Source organism: Pseudorca crassidens, chromosome 20, assembly GCF_039906515.1.
Source record: "Pseudorca crassidens isolate mPseCra1 chromosome 20, mPseCra1.hap1, whole genome shotgun sequence".
NCBI classification, from domain to species: domain Eukaryota; kingdom Metazoa; phylum Chordata; class Mammalia; order Artiodactyla; family Delphinidae; genus Pseudorca; species Pseudorca crassidens.
In genome coordinates this window covers 14,156,196-14,177,752 of record NC_090315.1, presented here as the reverse complement: position 1 = coordinate 14,177,752, position 21,557 = coordinate 14,156,196, and the positions used below count along the sequence as shown (strand labels likewise).

At 43.8% G+C, this 21,557-nt stretch overlaps 1 protein-coding gene and 1 pseudogene across 1 annotated transcript; one reads left to right on the top strand and one right to left on the bottom strand.

The window, feature by feature from the left end:
- Positions 1 to 330: 330 nt before the first annotated feature.
- LOC137214752 (EP300-interacting inhibitor of differentiation 2-like) lies at positions 331 to 5,994 on the bottom strand. The gene is made up of 2 exons (XM_067718914.1): positions 5,795 to 5,994; positions 331 to 1,277 (listed from the first exon to the last, which is right to left on the bottom strand). Exons 1-2 carry the CDS (start codon positions 5,970 to 5,972, stop codon positions 748 to 750), a joined length of 708 nt encoding a protein of 235 aa, XP_067575015.1. The 5' UTR covers positions 5,973 to 5,994; the 3' UTR covers positions 331 to 747.
- Positions 5,995 to 6,063: 69 nt separating this feature from the next.
- Positions 6,064 to 21,557, top strand: part of LOC137215500 (galectin-16-like) — a 32,688-nt pseudogene continuing 17,194 nt past the window's right edge.

Sequence of the window (21,557 nt, the reverse complement as noted above, 5' to 3'; positions counted from 1 at the left end):
GAAATGTAGTGGTTTGGAAGGATCTTTAAGATAAGTTCTTACTGAAAATGCAATGCATAAATCAATAAATATAATTTGCCAACTTTTGTGAAGAAATGAAAAAAAAAAAACCCACCCAGATTTGTATTTGCTTGTGTATACATAGGGAAACTGAAAAGACAGAAGAGGTACTGTGGTTACAGATGGGAATTGTGGTAGGTACTGGGTGGGCGGGGGGAAAGGGATAGAAGACTTTTCATTGCACACTTTATATTTTGGGGGCTTATAAATAGATTATTTACCAAAAAAGTATTAAAAATTGAATGAAAGAAAAAATCCAGAAATTTCCGATAGTCTTGAATACATAATTTATCATGTAATATATACAGTATTTACTTTGCCTTTCATTTGAAATGCCTCAGAAAACACAAAATCAATCTTACACTATGGGCTCTATTGGCAGTTTTTCTTCATCAAGTCTCAGTTATATAAAACCATTCTTCACTTTAGTGAAGCAATTCTAAAAGACATTTCCACAATGCAGGGAAAACAGTCTGGATCAATCACAAACTCAAAGGACGTTAGAGGAGTCATAACCTTTTTTATTTCCTTCTATTTCTTTTCTGATGGTTTTTCTTGATAAGCTTCCTTTTCTTTTTCAACTGTGCCTTGCCTTATTCTCAAATACTTTGACTTTTTAAAATCAAGTTACAGGATTGGTATGACTGTACTGAACGCAGAGGTTCTTGAAGTAGTTTCATCACTAAATTATTCTCTACCGATAAACTTATCACAACCAAGTTCTTCTATCAGAGGATTGATAATTTCAGATGCAGTCAGAGTTATACTAAATGTTAAAATATCAAAATCCATCCTCTGAGGATTCCGCTGATATTCGGCATCAAACGCTGCTTCCCTTGCTCTGCAGGCTTCCACAAACCTCCTGCGGCGTCCTTCAAGCTCCTGAATTCTGCCGGGAGCAATCGGGTAGTGTTCCAGATAGTGGCGGAGGAGCTGCTGATAATTAATTCCTAAAACGCCAAGTGGGTGACGGAGGCGGAGATTCGGCAACGCAGCCAGGCCTGGGCTGTTCCCGGGCCTGGACCGGCGTCTGCCCTCAGGACCCTCTTCCTCTGCTGGCTCCGCCAACAATCGGGCAACCTCTGCAATCCGGGCTTCCCTGGCCGCCGCCATCGGACCTTCCCTGGCATCCGCCACTGGACCTTCCCTGGCCGCCGCCATCGGACGGTCCCTGGCCTCCACAGGCTGTGCTGGGGCCGGCTCCCGCCTCCCGCCGCCTACCTCCGCCTGCGGGACGTCGCCGTTGTCATTCGCCGCGCCCTTCGGTGGGACACTGCTGTCTGCGGGCAGCTCGGACATCCCGGACCCCGGGGTCAGCTCGGCCGCTCTCAGAAAAACGGGAATAACGGTACAGCGCGATCAGCGGTGTGCAAGTAAATGCGCGTGCGTGAGCGCTGTGCACACGGGTCAACGCTGTGGGCAAACCCACGTGCACGAGCGTAGGGCCTGCGGCTGAACCTAAGAGCGCTGCGCATGAGTCATCCCCACGCGCCTGCGATCTTCCAGGTGCCACCTAGCGGCCGGAAGAGCCAACAAACACACCTGAAACCTTCCCCTGTTACCCAGAATGTCTAAGGGCGGAGTCGAGCCTTGTTTTACATTTCAACCAGTTTAATGTTTACAAGGAAAGTCTCACAAGATCGCTTCCTGTTGGCTTTCCCAAGATTACATCCTAGGATGCCTCTTCCTTCTTGTTCTCTAGTGATTATAATGCCACCTCTATTATATATCCAGATAGTTTAGATTCATGGGTTATTTTGGGGGTAGGGTGTGGTTCTTTATTCTTTTCCATTTATTCATTTTGCCTATCTTCACCCATACCAATCCTCTTAATTACTAAAACTTTGTAATAACGTTCCCTTGTTATTTAAAAAAAATACTTTGGCATTTTTCTAAACCTTTTTCGTACAATATAACATGCAGGAAAAATATACAAAATATAAATATACGGCTGAATGATTTATCGCAAAGTGAATGTCCATGTAACCACCACCTGGGTCAAGGAATTGAATATTTCTAGTATCCCAGAATCCTTTCCCTCTTCTTATCACTATTGTCTCCTTTCTACCCAGAAGTAACTACTATACTGATATGTATGGTAATTTTTTCTTTGCTTTTCTTTATGTTTTACTACCTAGAGCTGCATTCTGATACTGTAGTCTAATTTTGCTTGTTTTTTTGAATTTTACATACTCTTGTGTCTCGTTTCTTTCCCACAACATTATTTTTATGAGATTCACCTATGCTTTTCATTGTGGTTATAAATACTTCATTTTCTTTCTTTCTTTTTTTAACATCTTTATTGGAGTATAATTACTTTACAATGGTGTGTTAGTTTCTGCTTTATAACAAAGTGAATCAGCTATACATATATATATATCGCCATACCTCCTCCCTCTTGCGTCTCCCTCCCACCTTCCCTATCCCACCCCTCTAGGTGACTTAATTTTCTTGATAGTTACATATCCATTACCATTATTATTTTTCTTTTTGCGGTACACGGGCCTCTCACTGCTGTGGCCTCTCCCGTTGCGGAGCACAGGCTCCGGACGCGCAGGCTCAGTGGCCATGGCTCACGGGCCCAGCCGCTCCGCGGCATGTGAGATCTTCCCGGACCAGGGCCACGAACCCGTGTCCCCTGCATCGGCAGGCGGACTCTCAACAACTGTGCCACCAGGGAAGCCCGCACTTTCTTTTTAAAATAAATTTATTTATTTATTTATTTTTGGTTGCGGCGAGTGGGGGCTACTCTTCGTCGTGGTGCGCGGGCTTCTCATTGTGGTGGCTTCTCTTGTTGCGGAACACGGGCTCTAGGCGTGCGGGCTTCAGTAGTTGTGGTTCGCGGACTCTAGAGCGCAGGCTCAGTAGTTGTGGCTCACACGCTTAGTTGCTCCACGGCATGTGGGATCTTCCCGGACCAGGGCTTGGACCAGGGCTCGAACCCGTGTCCCCTGCACTGGCAGGCGGATTCTTAACCATTGCGCCAGCAGGGAAGCCCCGAGGTTGCATTTTTGTTTTCCTGGTCCAAGCACCACATTTATAAAACACAACATCCAGCCTATGTGCTGCTTCAAACACAGCTTCACCCCAGCATCTGGGCAATGACTAAGTGTGTGGCTCCTTAACAGCTCCCAGGCTAGTCTGGAGACCAAAGGTCCATTGCTGCCACCTCAGGCTGCCTGGAAAATCACAAATATTTAATAGAAGAATCCCCAGACTTGTGTAATAACATATTATTAGAGGGGGAACTAGAAATTGCAGTAATTTGCTATAATACTATGGAGGCAGATATCTGTCCTGTCTTTTGAGGCCCCAAATCACCTTCCAGCTGAAGCTGAAAGGCCCTCCCATTATCCAGGGATAAGAATAGCTCTAGAGAAAATTATGGTGTATTAAACAGAAGTGCTCATGTGGGGAGATGAAAGCAAAAATTTGAGATAGATTCCAGGTTCGCTATTGCTCCCAAGACTGTTCCTGTGTAGCGGCTGTAGCATCTTTGTCTCTGACTCACCGCCAGCATTTCAGAATCATCTGAGGACAGTTTTAGTCATGGTGCAGACTCAACAATTAAGCGAGCTGATATCAGGGGCTCCACGCTGGTATATTTTTACAGGAAAAAATAGAGAATTTAAACCCATGGTCATACAATTAACATTTTAAAAGAGGAGGTGAAGAGTTTATAAGGAAAGGGACTGGATCTTCTTCTCCCAAAAGCTGCAAAAGCCTGTAATAAATAGCACTGGTGGGATATTTATCCTTACTGGGAACAAAGACTTCCTTTAAAGGATAAATACACATGTTGACCTAAATCAGTACTTTTATGGATAGGGGTTGAAACCACAACTCAGAATCTGAACCTGGCTTAGGACAATTGGGGAAATCATGATGTCATTCTTGCCTCTTTATTACCCCTGATTATTCTAGGCCTTACATGTTCTGCTCACTAGATGGGCTTGAGCTGACTTAATGGTGGATATAGGTGCTTCTTTCTCTAAGGGGATTTTCTAGATTTGCTTATCTCTCCTGAGATATTTAATGCTGTGTTGAGGTCTAAACATGATGTTACAAGCCTTGTCTCTTTCCCCAAGATTGTTACTGTGCTAGATTAATTGTAAAAGTGGCCCCAATTCTCCATCCTCTCTGTTTCTACACCCTTTGTAATAATAGTTTGTAGCTCTTCTCATCAATAGGTAGATTCCTTTTCTCCATCCCTTGAATCGGAACTGGCCTTGTGACTTGCTTTGACCGATAGGATGTGGCAGACATGATGGTGTATCAGTTTCGAGACTGGGCCTCAAGAGGCATTTCATGCTTCCGTTCTCTCTCTCGGACTCCTGTCTCGACCATGAGAACAATCCTGGACCAGCTTGCTGGACGGTGGAAGACACCTGGGACTGGGAAAAGTGGTCTCAGACAAGGCATTCAAGATTAGTCAGTCCTGGGAATTCCCTGGTGGTCCAGTGGTTAGGAGTCAGTGCTTTCATTGCCGGGGCCCAGGTTCAACCTGTGGTTGGCTCGTGGCAGGGTCGGGGGGAAGATCAGTCAGCTCCATCTGAGCCACCAGCTGACTTTTAGGCTCATAGACTAAATAAATGCTTGATGTGATTTGCCATGCAACATTATTGTGGCAATAGATAACTGCTCCAGAAATTGGTATCAGGCGTTGGGTAGTGCCCTAAGAAAAGGCTAAGATACGTAGGGAAAACAGTGAGGAAATTGTTATTGGAACAGAAAAAATGATGACTCATTATGATGTAGTGAAATAATTGGCAAACTGTCGCCTGTGATTACCCAGAAATAGAAATAGAAACAGAAAATAGAAAGTATTTGGCTAAGGAGATACCCAGGCATAATGCTGATTACTCACTGATGAGTATGATACAGCGTAGCAAGAAAGGGTTGACCGATAGAAGGAACTGGCTGACCTTCCAGAAGAATTTAAAGGAAATGTAGAGAGACTATGACTTGCTAGGTTGGGAAAGAAAAGCTTTTTTCACATCCAGTGAAAAAAAAAAAGATTGTCAAAGTGAAAAACAGCCTGTGAGTATAGATCAGATTAAAGGTGTGGCTTTATGACCCTTTGTTAAAAGTTCAAAAATGTGAGGCAGTGCGTAGGTGAGCTTCCCAGCTAGAAGAAAGGGTTTCTAGGAAGCCCACAGGCATGGTCCTGCAGAAGCCTGATCTTAAAATAGAAAGAAGTCTAGAGGAAAGGTATGTTTTCCCCCAGCTTTATTGAGATGAAATTGACACGTAACGTATAAGTTTAAGTTGTACAATGTGATGGTTTGATACATGTATATATTTTGAAATAATTACAATAGGGTTAGTTAACACTTTCATCACCTCACATAATTAATGTTTTTTTTTTGGTGGTGAAAACTATTCCGTCTTTCAGCTCATCGCACCCGAGTTCTGCAGCCTGGTGACTGAGAGCCACAGATGTAAAGAGATCTTTGATAAATGTATAATCAGACAGACGCTGGGATAACGCGTTTGCCAGCTGGAATCGTGGGCTACTTCCCTTGCTCTACACACATCCGTAACACACCCAGTTGGGTTCGTCAAACCCTCTTAATCGGCTGCCGTGGGCGCTGGGCACCTCTTCCCCACAACAAAGGCTGCGCCTGTCCCAAGTCAGGCTCGAAGCCTTCGGGCTCGCGTTGCGGTCGTGGGAATTCGGCCGGGTCGGGGCCGTTCCCCTGACAGGGCGACTCTCGGGGACCCCCGTCCCCGCGTGGCCCAGCCACCGGGCCTTCTCTGTCCTCGTCCGTCATCCGACCTTCCCCGGGCTCCGCAGGCCCCGTAGGGGCCGGCTCCCGCCTCCCGCCGCCGACCTCCGCCTGCGGGACGTCGCGGTCGCCATTCGCCCAGCCCGTCGGCGGAACACTGCTGCCTGCGGGCAGCTTGGGCATCTCGGACCGCGGAGCCCGCGCGGCCGCTTCTCAGAAACTTTGGAACAACGGAACAGCACAACTGTGTGCGCGAACACGTGAGCGAGTGCGCATGCTCGTGCGTATCTCTATGCGCATGCGTGCACGTGAGCGTGTACGGTCGCGCGGGTGTGTTTAACTGGCATGCTTGTGTGGTGACCGTGCCTGTGAGAAGGTTCATAATGCTAAGTTTTGGCAAGGCTTTTGTTGCTGTCAGTCCCCAACGAATGACAAGGGCTGCTTCATACTTCTGAGTTTTAGTCAAGAATTCTTTTTTTTTTTTTTGTGGTACGCGGGCCTCTCACTGCTGCGGCCTCTCCCGTCGCGGAGCGCAGGGTCCGGACGCGCAGGCTCAATGGCCATGGCTCAGGGGCCCAGCCGCCCCGCGGCATGTGGGATCCTCCCGGACCGGGGCACGAGCCCGTGTCCCCTGCATCGGCAGGCGGACTCTCAACCACTGCGCCACCAGGGAAGTCATAGTCAAGAATTCTTGGTAAGGCACACCTACACCATCAGTGTCTCGGTCCCCTTTTTTTTTTTTTTTAAAGAAGATGTTGGGGGTAGGAGTTTATTAATTTATTTTTGCTGTGTTGGGTCTTCGTTTCTGTGCGAGGGCTTTCTCTAGTTGTGGCAAGCGGGGGCCACTCATTATTGCGGCCTCTCTTGTTGCGGAGCACAGGCTCCAGACGCGCAGGCTCAGTAGTTGTGGCTCACGGGCCCAGTTGCTCCGCGGCATGTGGGATCCTCCCAGACCAGGGCTCGAACCGGCAGATTCTCAACCACTGCGCCACCAGGGAAGCCCTGGGTCCCTATTTAATTTTAGAAGGCTGTGCAACTTTTGATGCTGGAAACCTGAAACTGCCCTCCCATGCATGCTGCTGCGTTATGAACTCTTGTCCCTCTTGGCGTTCCTCACCTCCTTTTCTCTTTCCTGCTTCTCTCTTTCCTTTCCTCCCCTCCCCCCTCTTTCCCTTCTCCTCCTCATCTCTTCCCCTGCTACCTTCTCCTTCCATTCCCCCTTTCTCTCTTTCCCTCTGTCCTCCTGCCCTTTCATCTTCCTTCTTCTCCCAGCCTCCCTCCTTTCCATTTCTTTCTCCCCGCCCCTTGCCTTTCGTCTTAAGTCTAAGTCTCTGGCAGGCTCCTCTGCCTACCCGACTGTTGTAACGTCCCAGACTTTCAGCCCAGCCTGCTTCTAATTTCTAGGGGAACTGTCTTCCAGACTCCCTTGTAATGCCACCTCTCTGCTTGGGTCTGTTTCTGGACTTCTGCTCTTTTCTTTCCCCTTCCCCTTCTTCTTCTTCTTCTTATGAGCTGTGTGGCATGCAGGGTCCTAGTTCCCCGACCAGGGATCGAAGCCCATGCCCCTTGTAGTGGAAGCCTGGAGTCAACCACTGGACCGCCAGGGAAGTCCCATGTCTGTTCTTTCCTGTTAATTTATGTGCTTATCTGCACCAATACAAATCGTCTTACTATAATTACTATCAAACGCTTTAATACGTGACTTATTGACATTGGATGAGGCTGAATCCTCCCTCCTAGTTCTTCAAGATTGTCTTAGCTCTCCTTGGACTTTTACACTGTGTGTGAATTTTTGAGTCAGTTTGAGAATTTCCTTAACATCTTATTGGGATTTTGCTTAGAAATTCATGACTTCTTAGTTTAATTCAGGGAAGAACTGGAATCTTTAAAATGGATTCTTCTCCTGCATTAATGTGATGTATGTATGTATCCACTTATTAAGGTTTTCTACTACATTATAAAAGTTTTATAGTTTTCTTTCTAATTGTTTTTAGATGTAGATAGTAAAACTGTAACTAAAAACAATAAATGAGAAATTCAAAATGGAGTTTACTTGGGAAAGTGAGCAAGTAGAGGCAGTGGGGAGGGACACCGAGAGAAATTCACAGGTGTTACCGACCAGGGTTCTTGGCCTCCTTAATCAATAGAAATCGATAAGAGGCAGACAAATTCAGGCAAGGCTTTACCGGGGCTCCTGCTGCAGCAGGAGGGAGTGAAAACAAGTAACAGTTTCTCTTGCTGGCTCTCTGAGGGAGTGGCCAGCTGGTTCCTTTTATGGGGGTGAGGGTAAGGGTAGGTGGGTGCAGGGGTTAGGCCAGGGGCTTGGCTTCGGCCACCCCCTTGGTGGTGCTGGGTGGGTTTTTGGTCTTTTTGTATCTTGTTGTTCATAATTTGCCTCAACTGTGCAGCGCGAAGTTATTTTTAGTCCCTTATAGTTTCTTTGTATTTTACTGCTCTAGGAGATGTTTGTCCAGGTGCAAGCACTGCAGCAAAGGGTCCCAGGTCCCAGCCTGTCTCACAGGTACTAATGTTTTTATTTCTGAAGCTTGGTGGTGGGTACATGACTATTTTTTTGTGTTTTTTAAAATTTTAATTATTCTAGTTTGTTATAAGTTTTATGTGCATGATATATTTCACAGTTTAAACAAATCTCTCCTGCCTTTTATTGGATTGAATTTTAGGAACATTAAGCATTTAGTTGCTGTGTGGATAGGCTCTTTATTGCAAAAGGACTCTCACGCTGCTCTTTAAGAATGCTGACGGTTCCCATGTTGTTTTGTCCAGTAACTTTGCTGAATGTTTGTAAGTTCTAACAGACTTTAAAAAATAGTTTCTTTGCCCATTGCAAATAATTTGAGCATTCTCTCTTTTTTCTTGGTCAGTGTACCTAACGGTTTGTCAATTTTGTGAATCTTTTCAAGGAACCAACTTTTGGTTTTTGATTTTGTCTATTGTTTTTCTCCTCTCTATTTCTGTTGTAATCTTTATGATTTCCTCCTGCTTGTTTTGGGTTTAGTTCGCTCTTCTAGTTCCTTAAGGTGGAAGGTTAGTTTATTTATTTGAAAATTTTCGTTTTCGTTAATATAGGTATTTACAACTATAAATTTCCCTGCAAACACTGCTTTTTCTGCATCTCATAAGTTTAGGTATGTTGTGATTTTGTTTTCATTTATCTCAAAATATTTGAAAATTTCTCTTATGATTTCTTCTTTGACCAGTTGGTTATTTAGGAGTGTGTTGTTTAATTTCCACACATTTGGGAATTTCCCAAATTTCCTTCTGTTATTGATTTCTAATTTAATTCCATTGCGCTCAACATACTTTGTATGATTTCAGTGCTTTAAAAATTTTGAGAATTGTGTTATGGCCTAACATGATCTCTCCTGGAGAATGATCCATGTGCACTTGAGAAAAATCTGCATTCTACTGTTGTTGGGTGATCTGTGGATTTCTGTAAGGACTAGTTGGTTTATAGTGTCGTGCAAGTCTTATATTTCCTTGGTTTTCTGTCTAGTTGGTCTGTCCATTATTGAAAGTGGAGTATTGAAGTTTCCATTATTGTCAAATTGTCTCCATTCAAGTCTGCTTTTTGCTTCATGTATTTTGGGGCTCTGTTGTTAGGTGCTTATATGTTTGTTATATCTTCTTGATGAAATGACCCCTTTTAAAATGTCATTCTTTGTCTCTAGTAATAATTTTTTTTAAATAAATTTATTTCTTTGTTTTTATTTTTGGCTGCATTAGGTCTTCGTTGCTACGTGCAGGCCTTCTCTAGTTGTGGCGAGCGGGGGCTACTCTTTGTTGTGGTCGTGGGCTTCTCATTGCGGTGGCCTCTCTTGTTGTGGAGCGTGGACTCTAGGTGCATAGGCCTCAGTAGTTGTGGCACGCGGGCTCAACAGTTGTGGGTCACGGGCTTAGTTGCTCTGCGGCATGTGGGATCTTCCCAGACCAAGGCTCGAACCTGCGTCCCCTGCATTGGCAGGAGGATTCTTAACCACTGCGCCACCAGGGAAGCCCTCTAGTAATAATTTTTATCTTGAAGACTATTTCTCAAATATTAGTATAGCCACTCTGCTTTCTTTTGTTTGCTGTTTGCATGGTATATGTCTTTCCATCCTTTTAATTTTGTCTATTTGTGTTTTTGAATCTAATTTGTGTCTTGTAGATAGCATATATTTGAATCATAAAAAAAGTGAATTCTACCAATTCCTGCCTTTTACTTGGAGTTCTCTATGCTGTCATTCAGGGAACCAGGTTGGTTTCAGCCCTGCCATCATTAACACCTGGATTCCCAGGTCACCCTGGAGGTTTGCATCCCAGTCAGCCAGAAGAGGGAGAATGGAGCCTGCACAGGAGGTTTTTGTGGGACAGGCTTGGACATGGTGCCTACCACTTATATTCCATTGGCTAGAAGTCAGCCATGTAAACATTTAACTGGTAGGGGGGTTAGGAAGTGTGCTTAGCTCTGTGCTGAGGATAAAAGAAGAAAGGGACTTAGTGAAAGACTAGCAGAGTCCACCACAGTTATATAAGAAAAGGACAATGTATTTGGAGAATAACACTACCATCAGTGGGGTTGCATATTCCAGTAGCTAAAAGATCTTGCTGATAACTTCTTCAAATCAGATACCTATGGAGATGGTGGCTATTGGAACTAAAGTCCTACAGAATTCATGGCTCTGGATTTTGCTTGGATAGCAGGAGGAATTAATACTGCAATTGTCAAATTATTATAGACCTTAACTAGTAGAAGGGATGTGTACTCTCACTGATAAGGAATGTCAGGCCTATGTGACTCAGAAACTAGAAAATGTCCATAAAGAAGCATTGAGGCTACACAAGACTGGGAGCTGGGTTCTGTTTACATAACTTGTAGCCTTTAGGGAATTTTGGGATACATATTTTACAGTTATTTTAGTAACACTAGGAATAATAACTGGCACATATGCAGTGGAAATGTTTATAAAAAGTGTAAGCTCTAGGAACACATCAAGAGCTTTCTCACCTGAAACAAAACAAATAATGCACCATTTGTATTTAGAAGACTGGAAAATGAAATCCAAAGGGAAAGGTATGAAGAGTCTTATGCATAAGCAAATTTAAGATAAACTATCCGTAAGTTGCAACAAACAAGGGAAACTGTTGAAAAACATTGCATGACTTCTCTTAGTTTGGGTTTTTTCAGAAGTAGACCTTTAGACCCGGGAACAAGTGTAAGTAATTTATTTGGGAAGAGAAGGGAGTTAGGGGTGTGTTAACAGGGAAGGGAAGGCAGCCAATAAAGAGTGCTCTATTAAGCCAGCAACTACAGTGCAAAGCTGGAATTTAAGCCCACGAGAAAACTTTGGAAAGCAGTGCAAAACACGCCTCAGAATGATCTCACTGGAGGGTTGAGGGTGTTGGGCTATTTATACGGCAACTCCTAAGTGTCATTGATTAGGGTTATTTCCTGGTACAGTACATGTTAATTCTTTGGCGTTTCCAGATTGCCACGCATATGTGGGCAGTATGGCTTTCTGTAGTTCCAGAAGAGGATAATAATGCACAGATGAAGATACTGGCAGTTGGAAATCTGCTGGTGCACACTGAAGGTCCAAGGAGCATGGGCAGTGTGTTGATAGTTTCTGTTAGAGTCACCCCTTGCACCACTCAGGGCCACTGGTGCCTCACAGAAGTTCACTCCATCCTGCCACTGCTCTGTCAAGTTGGCAGCCAGTCACACTTTTTTTTTTTTGTTTTTAAAGATATACAGTTGGACGAGGTCTTCACTGCTATAGTTGGTCTTGGTCAGAATTTTGTTTGTGTATTAACATTCAAGACTCCTCTCATACTTGACCGGTACTTCTCTTGATCTATGTTGCTTACTTGTTGAAATAAACATATACCTTCCTGTCTGAGCAATCTGAACCCTGGTTACTTTTCCCTCATCACACTGATGATGCTGCAATTCCCCATCTACAGTTAGTTCTGGGCATGGAGGCATCAAGAGTTCTAGACATATTCTTCCTTGTTCCTATTACACAGCAGCAGTCCTGTTTCCTGCCAGTATAGTAATTTATTTCTTTGCTTGCTGTCCTCTTGACATGAAGAGCCCAAAAGTGATTGGGTGGCAATGAAAGCTTAAGGTTAATGGAGCTTTTGCTGTGTCCTCTGGCGGAAGTGGTTCCTCCCCTGGGAACCACGACCTCTAGATCTGCAGGGTCTGGAATCGCAGGAACAGAAACACATATTCCCCAAAATGGGTCATGGGAGTCATGGTGAGAGGGGTCAATTCTATGTCTACCTCTTATTGAGAACTATACTATACAGTGGTTGTTGGTATAAGGCATCTTGAGGGACAGTACTCCAGTACCACAGGGTATAATCTCCAAGTTGGTGCCTTAGCTGTGTTTGCAAAAGGTCAAACAAAGGCAGGGAGTGAAACCTGGATTCTGTTCTCAGTTCCTTTTAATGTACTCAGCTCATTCAGATCTGAAGGTGCGCCCCCATTAGGGTCTGGGCTGTTTTCCAGAATTGCTCCCTATACCAGTGGATTCTGTCTTCCTGTCCTGCACCAGCCATTCACCACCAAGAGAGATGGGAGGAGATATCAGAGAGATCCACAAAAAACAGTGTCCCTGGTTGAATATTCAGAGTAGAACTGGGGCACGCTCACTCACTTGGTTATTCCTGCACTCCTTGCACACATCTGTTTTGAGTAGCTGCTCTGCGACAGGGCCCATGTAATTAACATCCCCTGATTTCCAAACCATGCTTTCTCTCCGTGTGACAACTTTCACAGCAGGGGCCCTGGGGATGGGACAGTCTTCAGGTTTGGTAGACACTTGGTCTTCATTCATTGTTCTATTTAATAAATAGTGTCTGATGGCAGAAGACGACCTTGTTGCTTTCCGGCTCTGTAGCTTCCTAAGGCTCACAGATGTCCTCAGGACAAAGTATAAGCCTCTTATGTTGGTACTCAAAGGCCTTGTGATAGGGATCCTGCCTCTCTGATATTTACCAGAGCTTCTTAACTCATCTTGTGGTCCCTAAAAATAAAATATTGAAGTAGAGCCATAAACATGCTGTGGTATATTTCTTCTTTTTTTTTGTTGGTAATATTGTAACTTCTGCTTATTTTTTACATCAGCCCTTTATTGATAGAACATACTAGTACTTTAATATTCAGAGTAATTGCCAACTCTTGTTGAATTATCCCTATATTAATGTTTTATCTATTTTGTGAGGGAAGGATGAGGAAATCCCATCCGTCTTGGTATATGGCTTATGAGACCATAGTATGGAATGTAGGTTTATTTTACCATTGCAGTTTTATGAAAATGAAAACAGCAAATTTTTTGCTGTTTTTGAGCAACTTTTACAGCATCTTGGTTCTTTGGGAGGAAGAATATGTAAAATATTTTAATAGTTGTTGAGTAATCAATATATGAAATGCTGATGAAAATTGAGTTTTTCTCCAGTTCTAAACTCTCTTGCGTAAGAATTCCTGTTAGAAGAATCTGAAACAATTTGCAATTTTTGTGTGTGTGTGTGTGGCCGCACGGCATGTGGGATCCTAGTTCCCTGACCAGGGTTCGAACCCGTGCCCTCTGCAGTGGGAGCAGGGAGTCCCAACCACTGGACCGCCAGGGAAGTCCCTGCAAATTTTTGTACAGAAAATCCAAAGTGAATTTATGTTTCGTCCATCATAGAGAGTTAGTGCTATGACTCATCAGAAAAAAAGGCCCTTTTATTCTGTGTTGCCTGCCCCTCACTTGGAAACAGACGTGCTTCCACATTAGAGCCATCATTAGTCAGCACCACGGACACGCCACAGAGGGGAAACGGCTTTTGGGGACTTGGGCATCAAGAATAGAATTATCCATATATATGGAATCTAAAAAAAAAAAAAAAAGGTTCTAATGAACCTAGGGGCAGGACAGGAATAAAGACACAGAGTTAGAGAATGGACTTGAGGACACGGGGAGGGGGAAGGGTAAGCTGGGACGAAGTGAGAGAGTAGCATGGACATATATACACTACCAAATGTAAAATAAATAGCTAGTGGGAAGCAGCTGCATAGCACAGGGAGTTCAGTCCAGTGCTTTGTGACCACCTAGAGGGGTGGGATAGGGAGGGTGGGAGGGAGACGCAAGAGGGAGGGGATATGGGAATATGTGTATATGTATAACTGATTCACTTTGTTATACAGTAGAAACTAACACAACATTGTAAAGCAACTATACTCCAATAAAGATGTTAAAAAAAAAAAAGAGTAGAATTATCACAGAACAGAACTTCTTCTTTTGGGGACTCTGGCACAGACTGGGAAGAGCAAAAGGCACTGAGAAGGGAAGGCTTTAGGACCCAAGACTGGCTTTCCATTTCTTGAGAAATGCCCTGTTAGCTGAGAGATGATCAGGGATTGAGAAGGATTGAGGAAAATGGGGGCTGGGGAAGTCACCAGAGGCACTTCAAATTTTTGTATCTGAAAATATTTACAAATATTTGTATCTGAAACACCTCTACTGGCCACCCTGAGCACAGAGCAGTATCTAAGATGGAGATGAATGTAACGATCTGTGTGAAGTGGACTGGTTGACAAATATCATTCAGGGAAGGGCAGTTATTACATGTTTGTTTAGCAGGGCCACTGTGCAGGGTTCTGTAGTTTATTCAAATAAAGTAGCCACCAGCCAAGGGACAAGTTGATATAAAATCTAACTCATGCTCTGCTCAGTAGGCTGTGGGCCACAGGATAGTTTTTATCCACTTAGACCAAGAATTGCCTAATTCCCCAAAACATGAGTTACAGGCTACTGATGGGGTTCTACGATCCATTTTCAAAATGCTGAAGTGACCAAGAATGAGACAGGGCAGGTGTAAGAAGGAGATTGTGCCAAATCAGAACCCAAGAGTTTACAGATAGAGAGGAGGAAATTTCATTCCCCTGTGGAATGAGACCAGGAAGAAAGGCCTGAAGAGCACGGTGAGCTGTGAGTTGCCCCCTCAAGGTATCTGGAGGTTACGTTGAGAAGGTTAAGGAAAGAGGCAGACCAATTAGTAAGGTTACGGTTGAAGAACAAGCTGTGACGGTGGGCGTGGTGAGAGATGATATGAATGATCAAAACGGATGCCTGAGATAGTCCTTGTGGACACAGAGGACTTTCTTCAATCTGTCTTGGTCTATTTGTAGGCAATATCTCGTGTCTCCTAAGTGGTTCTCCAGACTTTACTAAGGAGCAGATGATCAGAGCCTCTAGAAGGAAGGAGCTCCCGTTTTACCGTCTTGCAAGAACTCATAGAAGCTGAGAATGGAGGGTGGTGCCAATTGCTGCAGAGAAGGAGTCCCGTAGAGAATGATAGATTTGAGGCTGGCTGGTTTCAGAAATGATAGGGACCGAGGATTGCTATACATCTCCTGCTGCCCCCTCTTAAAATGGGTGTGTTGACTGCGTTTTTCCCCTGTGTCTCTTTCAGCGTTGTGTGCTTGGTGTGTGTGAGGCAGATCATGTCCCTTTAGCGCTCACGTTGAAAGGAACTGCACCTGAGGATTTATACGCATTGACTTCGTGAGCACCAGGTCCTGGTTGAGATAATGAGATGCTGGACATCATTCCTGAGCCTGTTTTTTTGTGATTGTACGACGCTTGGGAATTCTTTAGAGAGACATTAGTGTTTTTGGTATGTGGGAAGTGTGAAGTCACTGGGGCCTGAGGGTGGAACAGTAGGTAGTGGCCAAGGATGACTTCCCAAGAACCATAAGTCAGAAGACCCATGCCCTATGTAGCCTCCTCCCCATGATTTTGGCTGTCTCTTTTTTTTTTTTCCCTCGGGTGGTTTTCCTTCCATTTTTATTGAGATATAATTGACACACAGCACTGTGTAAGTTTCAGGTGTACAACATAATACATCATGAAATGATTACCACAATTAGCTTAGTAAGCATCCATTATTTTGGCTGTCTCTCTCTTTTTTTTTTTTTTCTGTACGCAGGCCTCTCACTGTTGTGGCCTCTCCCGTCGCGGAGCACAGGCTCCGGATGCGCAGGCTCAGCGGCCATGGCTCACGGGCCCAGCCTCTCCGCGGCATGTGGGATCTTCCCGGACCGGGGCACGAACCCGCGTCCCCTGCATCGGCAGGCGGACTCTCAACCACTGTGCCACCAGGGAAGCCCTTGGCTGTCTCTTTGACTTGCCTTTGAACAATAGGATGTGATGGGGGTGGCACTGCCTGACTCCCGGGGCTAGGTCCTATTATATCTTGTACTTTCTGCTTCACTGGTGGAAGCCAGTCACTGAGTCCAAAACCCCTGAGGCCTCCATGATTGAGGCCATCTAAGATAGCCATGCAGGTTTTGTAAGAAAGAAATAACTAGCCTACCCTTAGCTGTTTTAGCCACCCCAAATGAAATGTCAGACATGAGGAAAGCATCCATCTGCTAGCCCAGACCAGGAGATCCTTCAGAAAACTCTACGCCCCATCATGATCTGATTAAAGCTGCATGATACGGTACCCATATGAGTGGGGGTAAACCTGCAAAACTGGGTGAGATAATAAATTATTGCTTTAAATCAATATGTTTGGGGGAGATTTGTTATTCTGCAGTGGTTAACTGGAACAACATCAAGACCAGAGTCTGGTCACTGCATCCATGTTTACAAATTTTGCTTGTTCCGATAACAAATTCTTCCCTCCCTGGTCTAAAAGCCTGATAATTCATTTCCAAAATGTAAGCCCCAGGTGTCCGCCCACATAAATTGCAAAAATCTTGCAATTTTTGGATACAAGGGAAAGGATTCTTTGAGGGCAATTTTCTGTGCCCCGACTCTTCCTTGGATTAAAAGTTTCAAATTCTGACCTTGTCATTTTCTTTCTTTAATTTCTCCAGTGCACCTTGCACAAAGCGAGGCAGTGTCAATTAACAATAAACATCCTGGGCTTCCCTGGTGGCGCAGTGGTTGAGAGTCCGCCTGCTGATGCAGGGGACGCGGGTTCGTGCCCCGGTCCGGGAAGATCCCACATGCCGCGGAGCGGCTGGGCCCGTGAGCCATGGCCGCTGAGCCTGCGTGTCCGGAGCCTGTGTTCCGCAGTGGGAGAGGCCACAACAGTGAGAGGTCCGCGTACCGCAAAAAAAAAAAAAAAACCAAAAAAAAAAACCACAAAAAAACCCAAAACAATAAACATCCTTAGAATGAAGGAAGAATTAAGAAATTTCACCTGATTTTAAAAGAATCTGTGTGAAGCACTGTTGTTTTTAAAAAAATTATTTTGTTGAAATATAGTTGATTTACAATGTTGTGTTAATTTATGCTGTACAGCAAAGTGATTCAGTTATACATACATATACACTCTTTTTCATATTCTTTCCCATTATGGGTTATCACAGGATATTGAATATAGTTCCTTGTGCTGTACAGTAGGACCTTGTTATTTATCCATTCTATGTATAATAGTTTGCATCTGCTAATCCCAAACTCCCAGTCTATCCTTCTCCTATCCCTCTCCCACTTGGCAATCACAGGTCTGTTCTCTATGTCTGTGAGTCTATTTCTGTTTCGTAGATAAAGTTCATTTGTGTCATATTTTATTTTTTTTTATTATTTTATTTTTTTTGGCTGCGTCAGGTCTTAGCTGTGGCATGCAGGCTTCTCTCTAGTTGTGACACGCGGGTTTTTCTCTCTCTAGTTGTTGTGCTCGGGCTCCAGAGAGCATGGGCTCTGTAGTTTGCGGCACGCAGGCTCTCTGGTTGAGATGCGAGAGCTCAGCAGTTTTGGCACGGGGCCTTAGTTGCCCCATGGCATGTGGGATCTTAGTTCCCCTACCAGGGATCAAACCCATGTCCCCCACATTGGAAGGCGGATTCTTTACCACTGGACCACCAGGGAAGTCCCATTTGTGTCATATTTTAGATTCCACATGTAACTGATATCATATGCTTTTTGTCTTTTTCTGACTTACTTCACTTAGTATGATGATCTCTAGGTCCATCCATGTTGCTGCAAATGGCATTATTTCATTCTTTTTTATGGCTGAGTAGTATTCCATTGTATATATGTACCACATCTTCTTTATCTATTCATCTGTCAATGGACATTTAGGTTGTTTCCATATCTTGACTATTGTGAATAGTGCTGCTTTGAACATAGGGGTGCATGTATCTTTTTGGATTATACTTTTATCTGGATATATGCCCAGGAATGGGATTGCTGGGTCATATGGCAACTTTTTTTTTAGTTTTTTGAAGAACCTCCAAACGGTTTTCCATAGCGGGTGCACCAAATTACATTCCCACCAACAGTGTCAGAGGGTTCCCTTTTCTCCACACCCTCTCCAACATTTGTTATTTGTAGACTTTTTTTTTTTTGGGCTGCGTTGGGTCTTCATTGCTGCGCGTGGGCTTTCTCTAGTTGTGGCGAGTGGGGGCTACTCTTTGTTAACGGTGCAGGGACTTCTCATTGTGGTGGCTTCTCTTGTTGCAGAGCATGGGCTCTAGGTGCAGGGGCTTCAGTAGTTGCAGCACACAGGCTCAGTAGTTGTGGCACGTGGGCCCTAGGGCACGTGGGCTTCAGTAGTTGCGGCGTATGTGCTCAGTAGTTGCAGTGCATGTGCTCAGTAGTTGCGGTGTGCAGGCTCTAGGGCACATGGGCTTCGGTTGTTGTGGTGTGCAGGCTCAGTAGTTGTGGCTTGCAAGCTCTGGAGTGCAGGCTCAGTAGCTGTGGTGCATGGGCTTAGTTGCTCCGCAGATGTGGGATCATCCTGGACCAGTGCTCGAACCCGTGTCCCCTGCATTGGCAGGTGGATTCTCAACCACTGCGCCACCAGGGAAGTCCCTGGAGAAATGTCTATTTAGGTCTTCTGCCTGTTTTTCAATTGTGTTGTTTGTTTGTTTTTTGTTATTGAGTTGTATGAACTGTTTGTATATCTTGGAAATTAAGCCCTTGTTGGTTGCATCATTTGCAAATACTTTCTCCCAGTCTGTAGGTTGCTGTTTTGTTTTGTTTATGGTTTCCTTTGCAGTGCAAAACTTGTAAGTTTGATTAAGTCACATTTGTTTATTTTTGCTTTTGTTTCTATTGCCTTGGGAGACTGACCTAAGAAAACATTGGTACAATTTATGTCAGAGAGTGTTTTGCCTATGTTCTCCTCCGGGAGTTTTATGATGTTATGTCTTATGTTTAAGTCTTTAAGCCATTTTGTGTTTATTTTTGTGTATTGTGTGAGAATGTGTTCTAACTTCCTTGATTTACATTTGGCTGTCCAACTTTCTCAACACCATTTGCTGGAGAGGCTGTCTTTTCTCCATTGTATATTCTTGCTTCCTTTGTTGAAGATTAATTGACTGTAGGTGTGTGGGTTTATTTCTGGGCTCTCTATTCTGTCCCATTGATCCATATGCTAGTACCACAGTGTTTTGATTACTATAGCTTTGTAGTATTGTCTGAAGTCTGGGAGGATTATGCCTCCTGCTTTGTTCTTTTTCCTCAGGATTGCTTTGGCAGTTCTGGGTCTTTTATGGTTCCATATAAATTTTAGGATTATTTGTTCTAGTTCTGTGAAAAATATCATGGGTAATTTGATAGGGATTGCATTAAATCTGTGGATTGCTTTGGGTAGTATGGCCATTTTAATGATATTAATTCTTCCAATCCAAGAGTATGGGATATCGTTCCATTTCTTTAAATCATCTTTGATTTCTTTTATATCTTTTAAACATTCTGCTTTTTAATTTTTTAATCAAAGTATATGTCTCTTCCTTTAAATAAACAGAACCACATAAGAAGAAAAAGTGATTCAGAGTTATTCATAAATCTGACTCTCTGAAAAACTATGGAAGTGGCAAGTAGAATACTCCCTAAGGAAAGGATGGTTTCCTTTATTAAGTTTTACAGTTCTCAACATACAAGTCTTTCAGCTCCTTGGTCAGGTTTATTCCTAAGTAGTTTTTTTCTTTTGATGTGATTTTAAAGGGGATAATTTTTTTTTTACATTCCCTTTCTGATATTTCATTGTTAGTGTAAACATCAGCTCAGTGCTTTGTGACCGCCTGGAGGGGTGGGATAGGGATGGTGGGAGGGAGGGAGATGCAAGAGGGAAGAGATATGGGAACATATGTATATGTATAACTGATTCACTTTGTTATAAAGCAGAAAGTAACACACCATTGTAAAGCAATTATACTCAATAAAGATGTAAAAAAAAAAAATGCAACCAATTTCTTTTTTTTTTCTTTTTTTTTTAAAGATATTTTCACTTTTATTTTTAAAAGGTACATAAAGGAGGGTCCAAAGGAAGTCTCCAAATGAGACCAACAAACTCCCAAATATGTGTGTAACTATCAAAATTTCTGAGGTCAGCAATTAAATATTTGCTTTAAACTTTCTATTAAAGTAGAACAAAAAAAAACCACAGCACAACTTCTATAGGGATATCAGGATAGTTATAGCAGTAAATCTGGCTTGATGTAAACGTGACTATTATCATATTTTCTCCTATTCCTGGGGAGACAGAGATGCAACCGATTTCTGTATGTTAATCTTGTATCCTGCTACCTTGCTGAATTTGTTTATCAGTTCTAGTAGTTTTTATGAATTTCACCTGATTTCCCTCAAATTACAAAGTTTCTTCCCCATATCACCAATTATAGCTTTGTGTATATAGACAGATGCCTTATATCTTGGTTTAGTTGTCTGAAATGGGGGAAGGGTTTTGGTTCAGTGTCTGGCATATAGTAGGTACTATATAAGGATATTTTTACTAATGTCTTTGCAGACATTTCAGTGACCCTGTCCCTTACTCCTTGTGTCAGAGAAATAGCTATGCTTTTAGATTCCTTGATCTTTTCTATAGTACTTTCACACCCCTCTTGGTGATGACCACTTACTCTTTTTTCCCCCAAAGCAAGAACCAAACCCTGTTAAGTTTTCAGAAGTTTTAATGATCAAGTTTTGGGGAAGGGTGAGGAGGAGCCAATCTGTTAGCGAACTCTGGGAGTCACATGGTCACTTAGATGGAGGGACCTCCTTGATAATGGGGAGTCTGGTCACATCCCTCTTTTTTTTTTTTTTTTTTTTTTTTTTTTTGCGATACGCTAGGCCTCTCACTGCTGTGGCCTCTCCCGTTGCGGAGCACAGGCTCCAGACGCGCAGGCTCAGCGGCCATGGCTCACCGGCCCAGCCGCTCCGCGGCATGTGGGATCTTCCTGGACCGGGGCACGAACCCGCGTCCCCTGCATCGGCAGGCGGACTCTCAACCACTGCGCCACCAGGGAAGCCCTGGTCACATCCCTCTTTAGCAGACACACACTGAGGACAGGGAGACATCTCTCCACACTTGCACAAACTTCACAGATTGTGGTGGGAGTCGATGGGCAAGGCTATAATATTTTTGGCCATTTACCGTTACCGGGAAGGGAAAATGGGTCAGAAATACAGTATGCCACCAAACAAACTTTCAGTCTTCCTTTCTACTTCTACCCTAGTACACACACTATCCACTCAGAAAACCCCTATTTAAACTTCAAAACCCAGTAGATATGCTTCTTTTTATAGGCTAACTTTTGGGACTATTTTGGAGACTTGTTCTCTTTGTTTTCTGTATTTCTCTTATTCCTCCAGGGAGGTTCTACCACTCTCTGTTGCACGGTCTATATTTGCATGGCCTTTCCTCTAGCTTAGAAGCTTCTCATGGCCAAGAACTGTGTCTCATGAATCTTCACTCCCTGTCTCTTGCACAGAGCATCACAGGCTAAGGGGTTGGTAAGTGTTCACTGAATGCATACACTTCAGT

Bases quoted from the DNA above. Each gene is read 5' to 3' on its own strand.
- LOC137214752 (XM_067718914.1), bottom strand. From the start codon at position 5,972: ATGCCCAAGCTGCCCGCAGGCAGCAGTGTTCCGCCGACGGGCTGGGCG. The intron at 1,278-5,794 runs GCGGGGACGGGG...AGGCGGAGGTAG, and splicing joins AGGCCCGGTGGCTGGGCCAC to GCGGCGGGAGGCGGGAGCCG.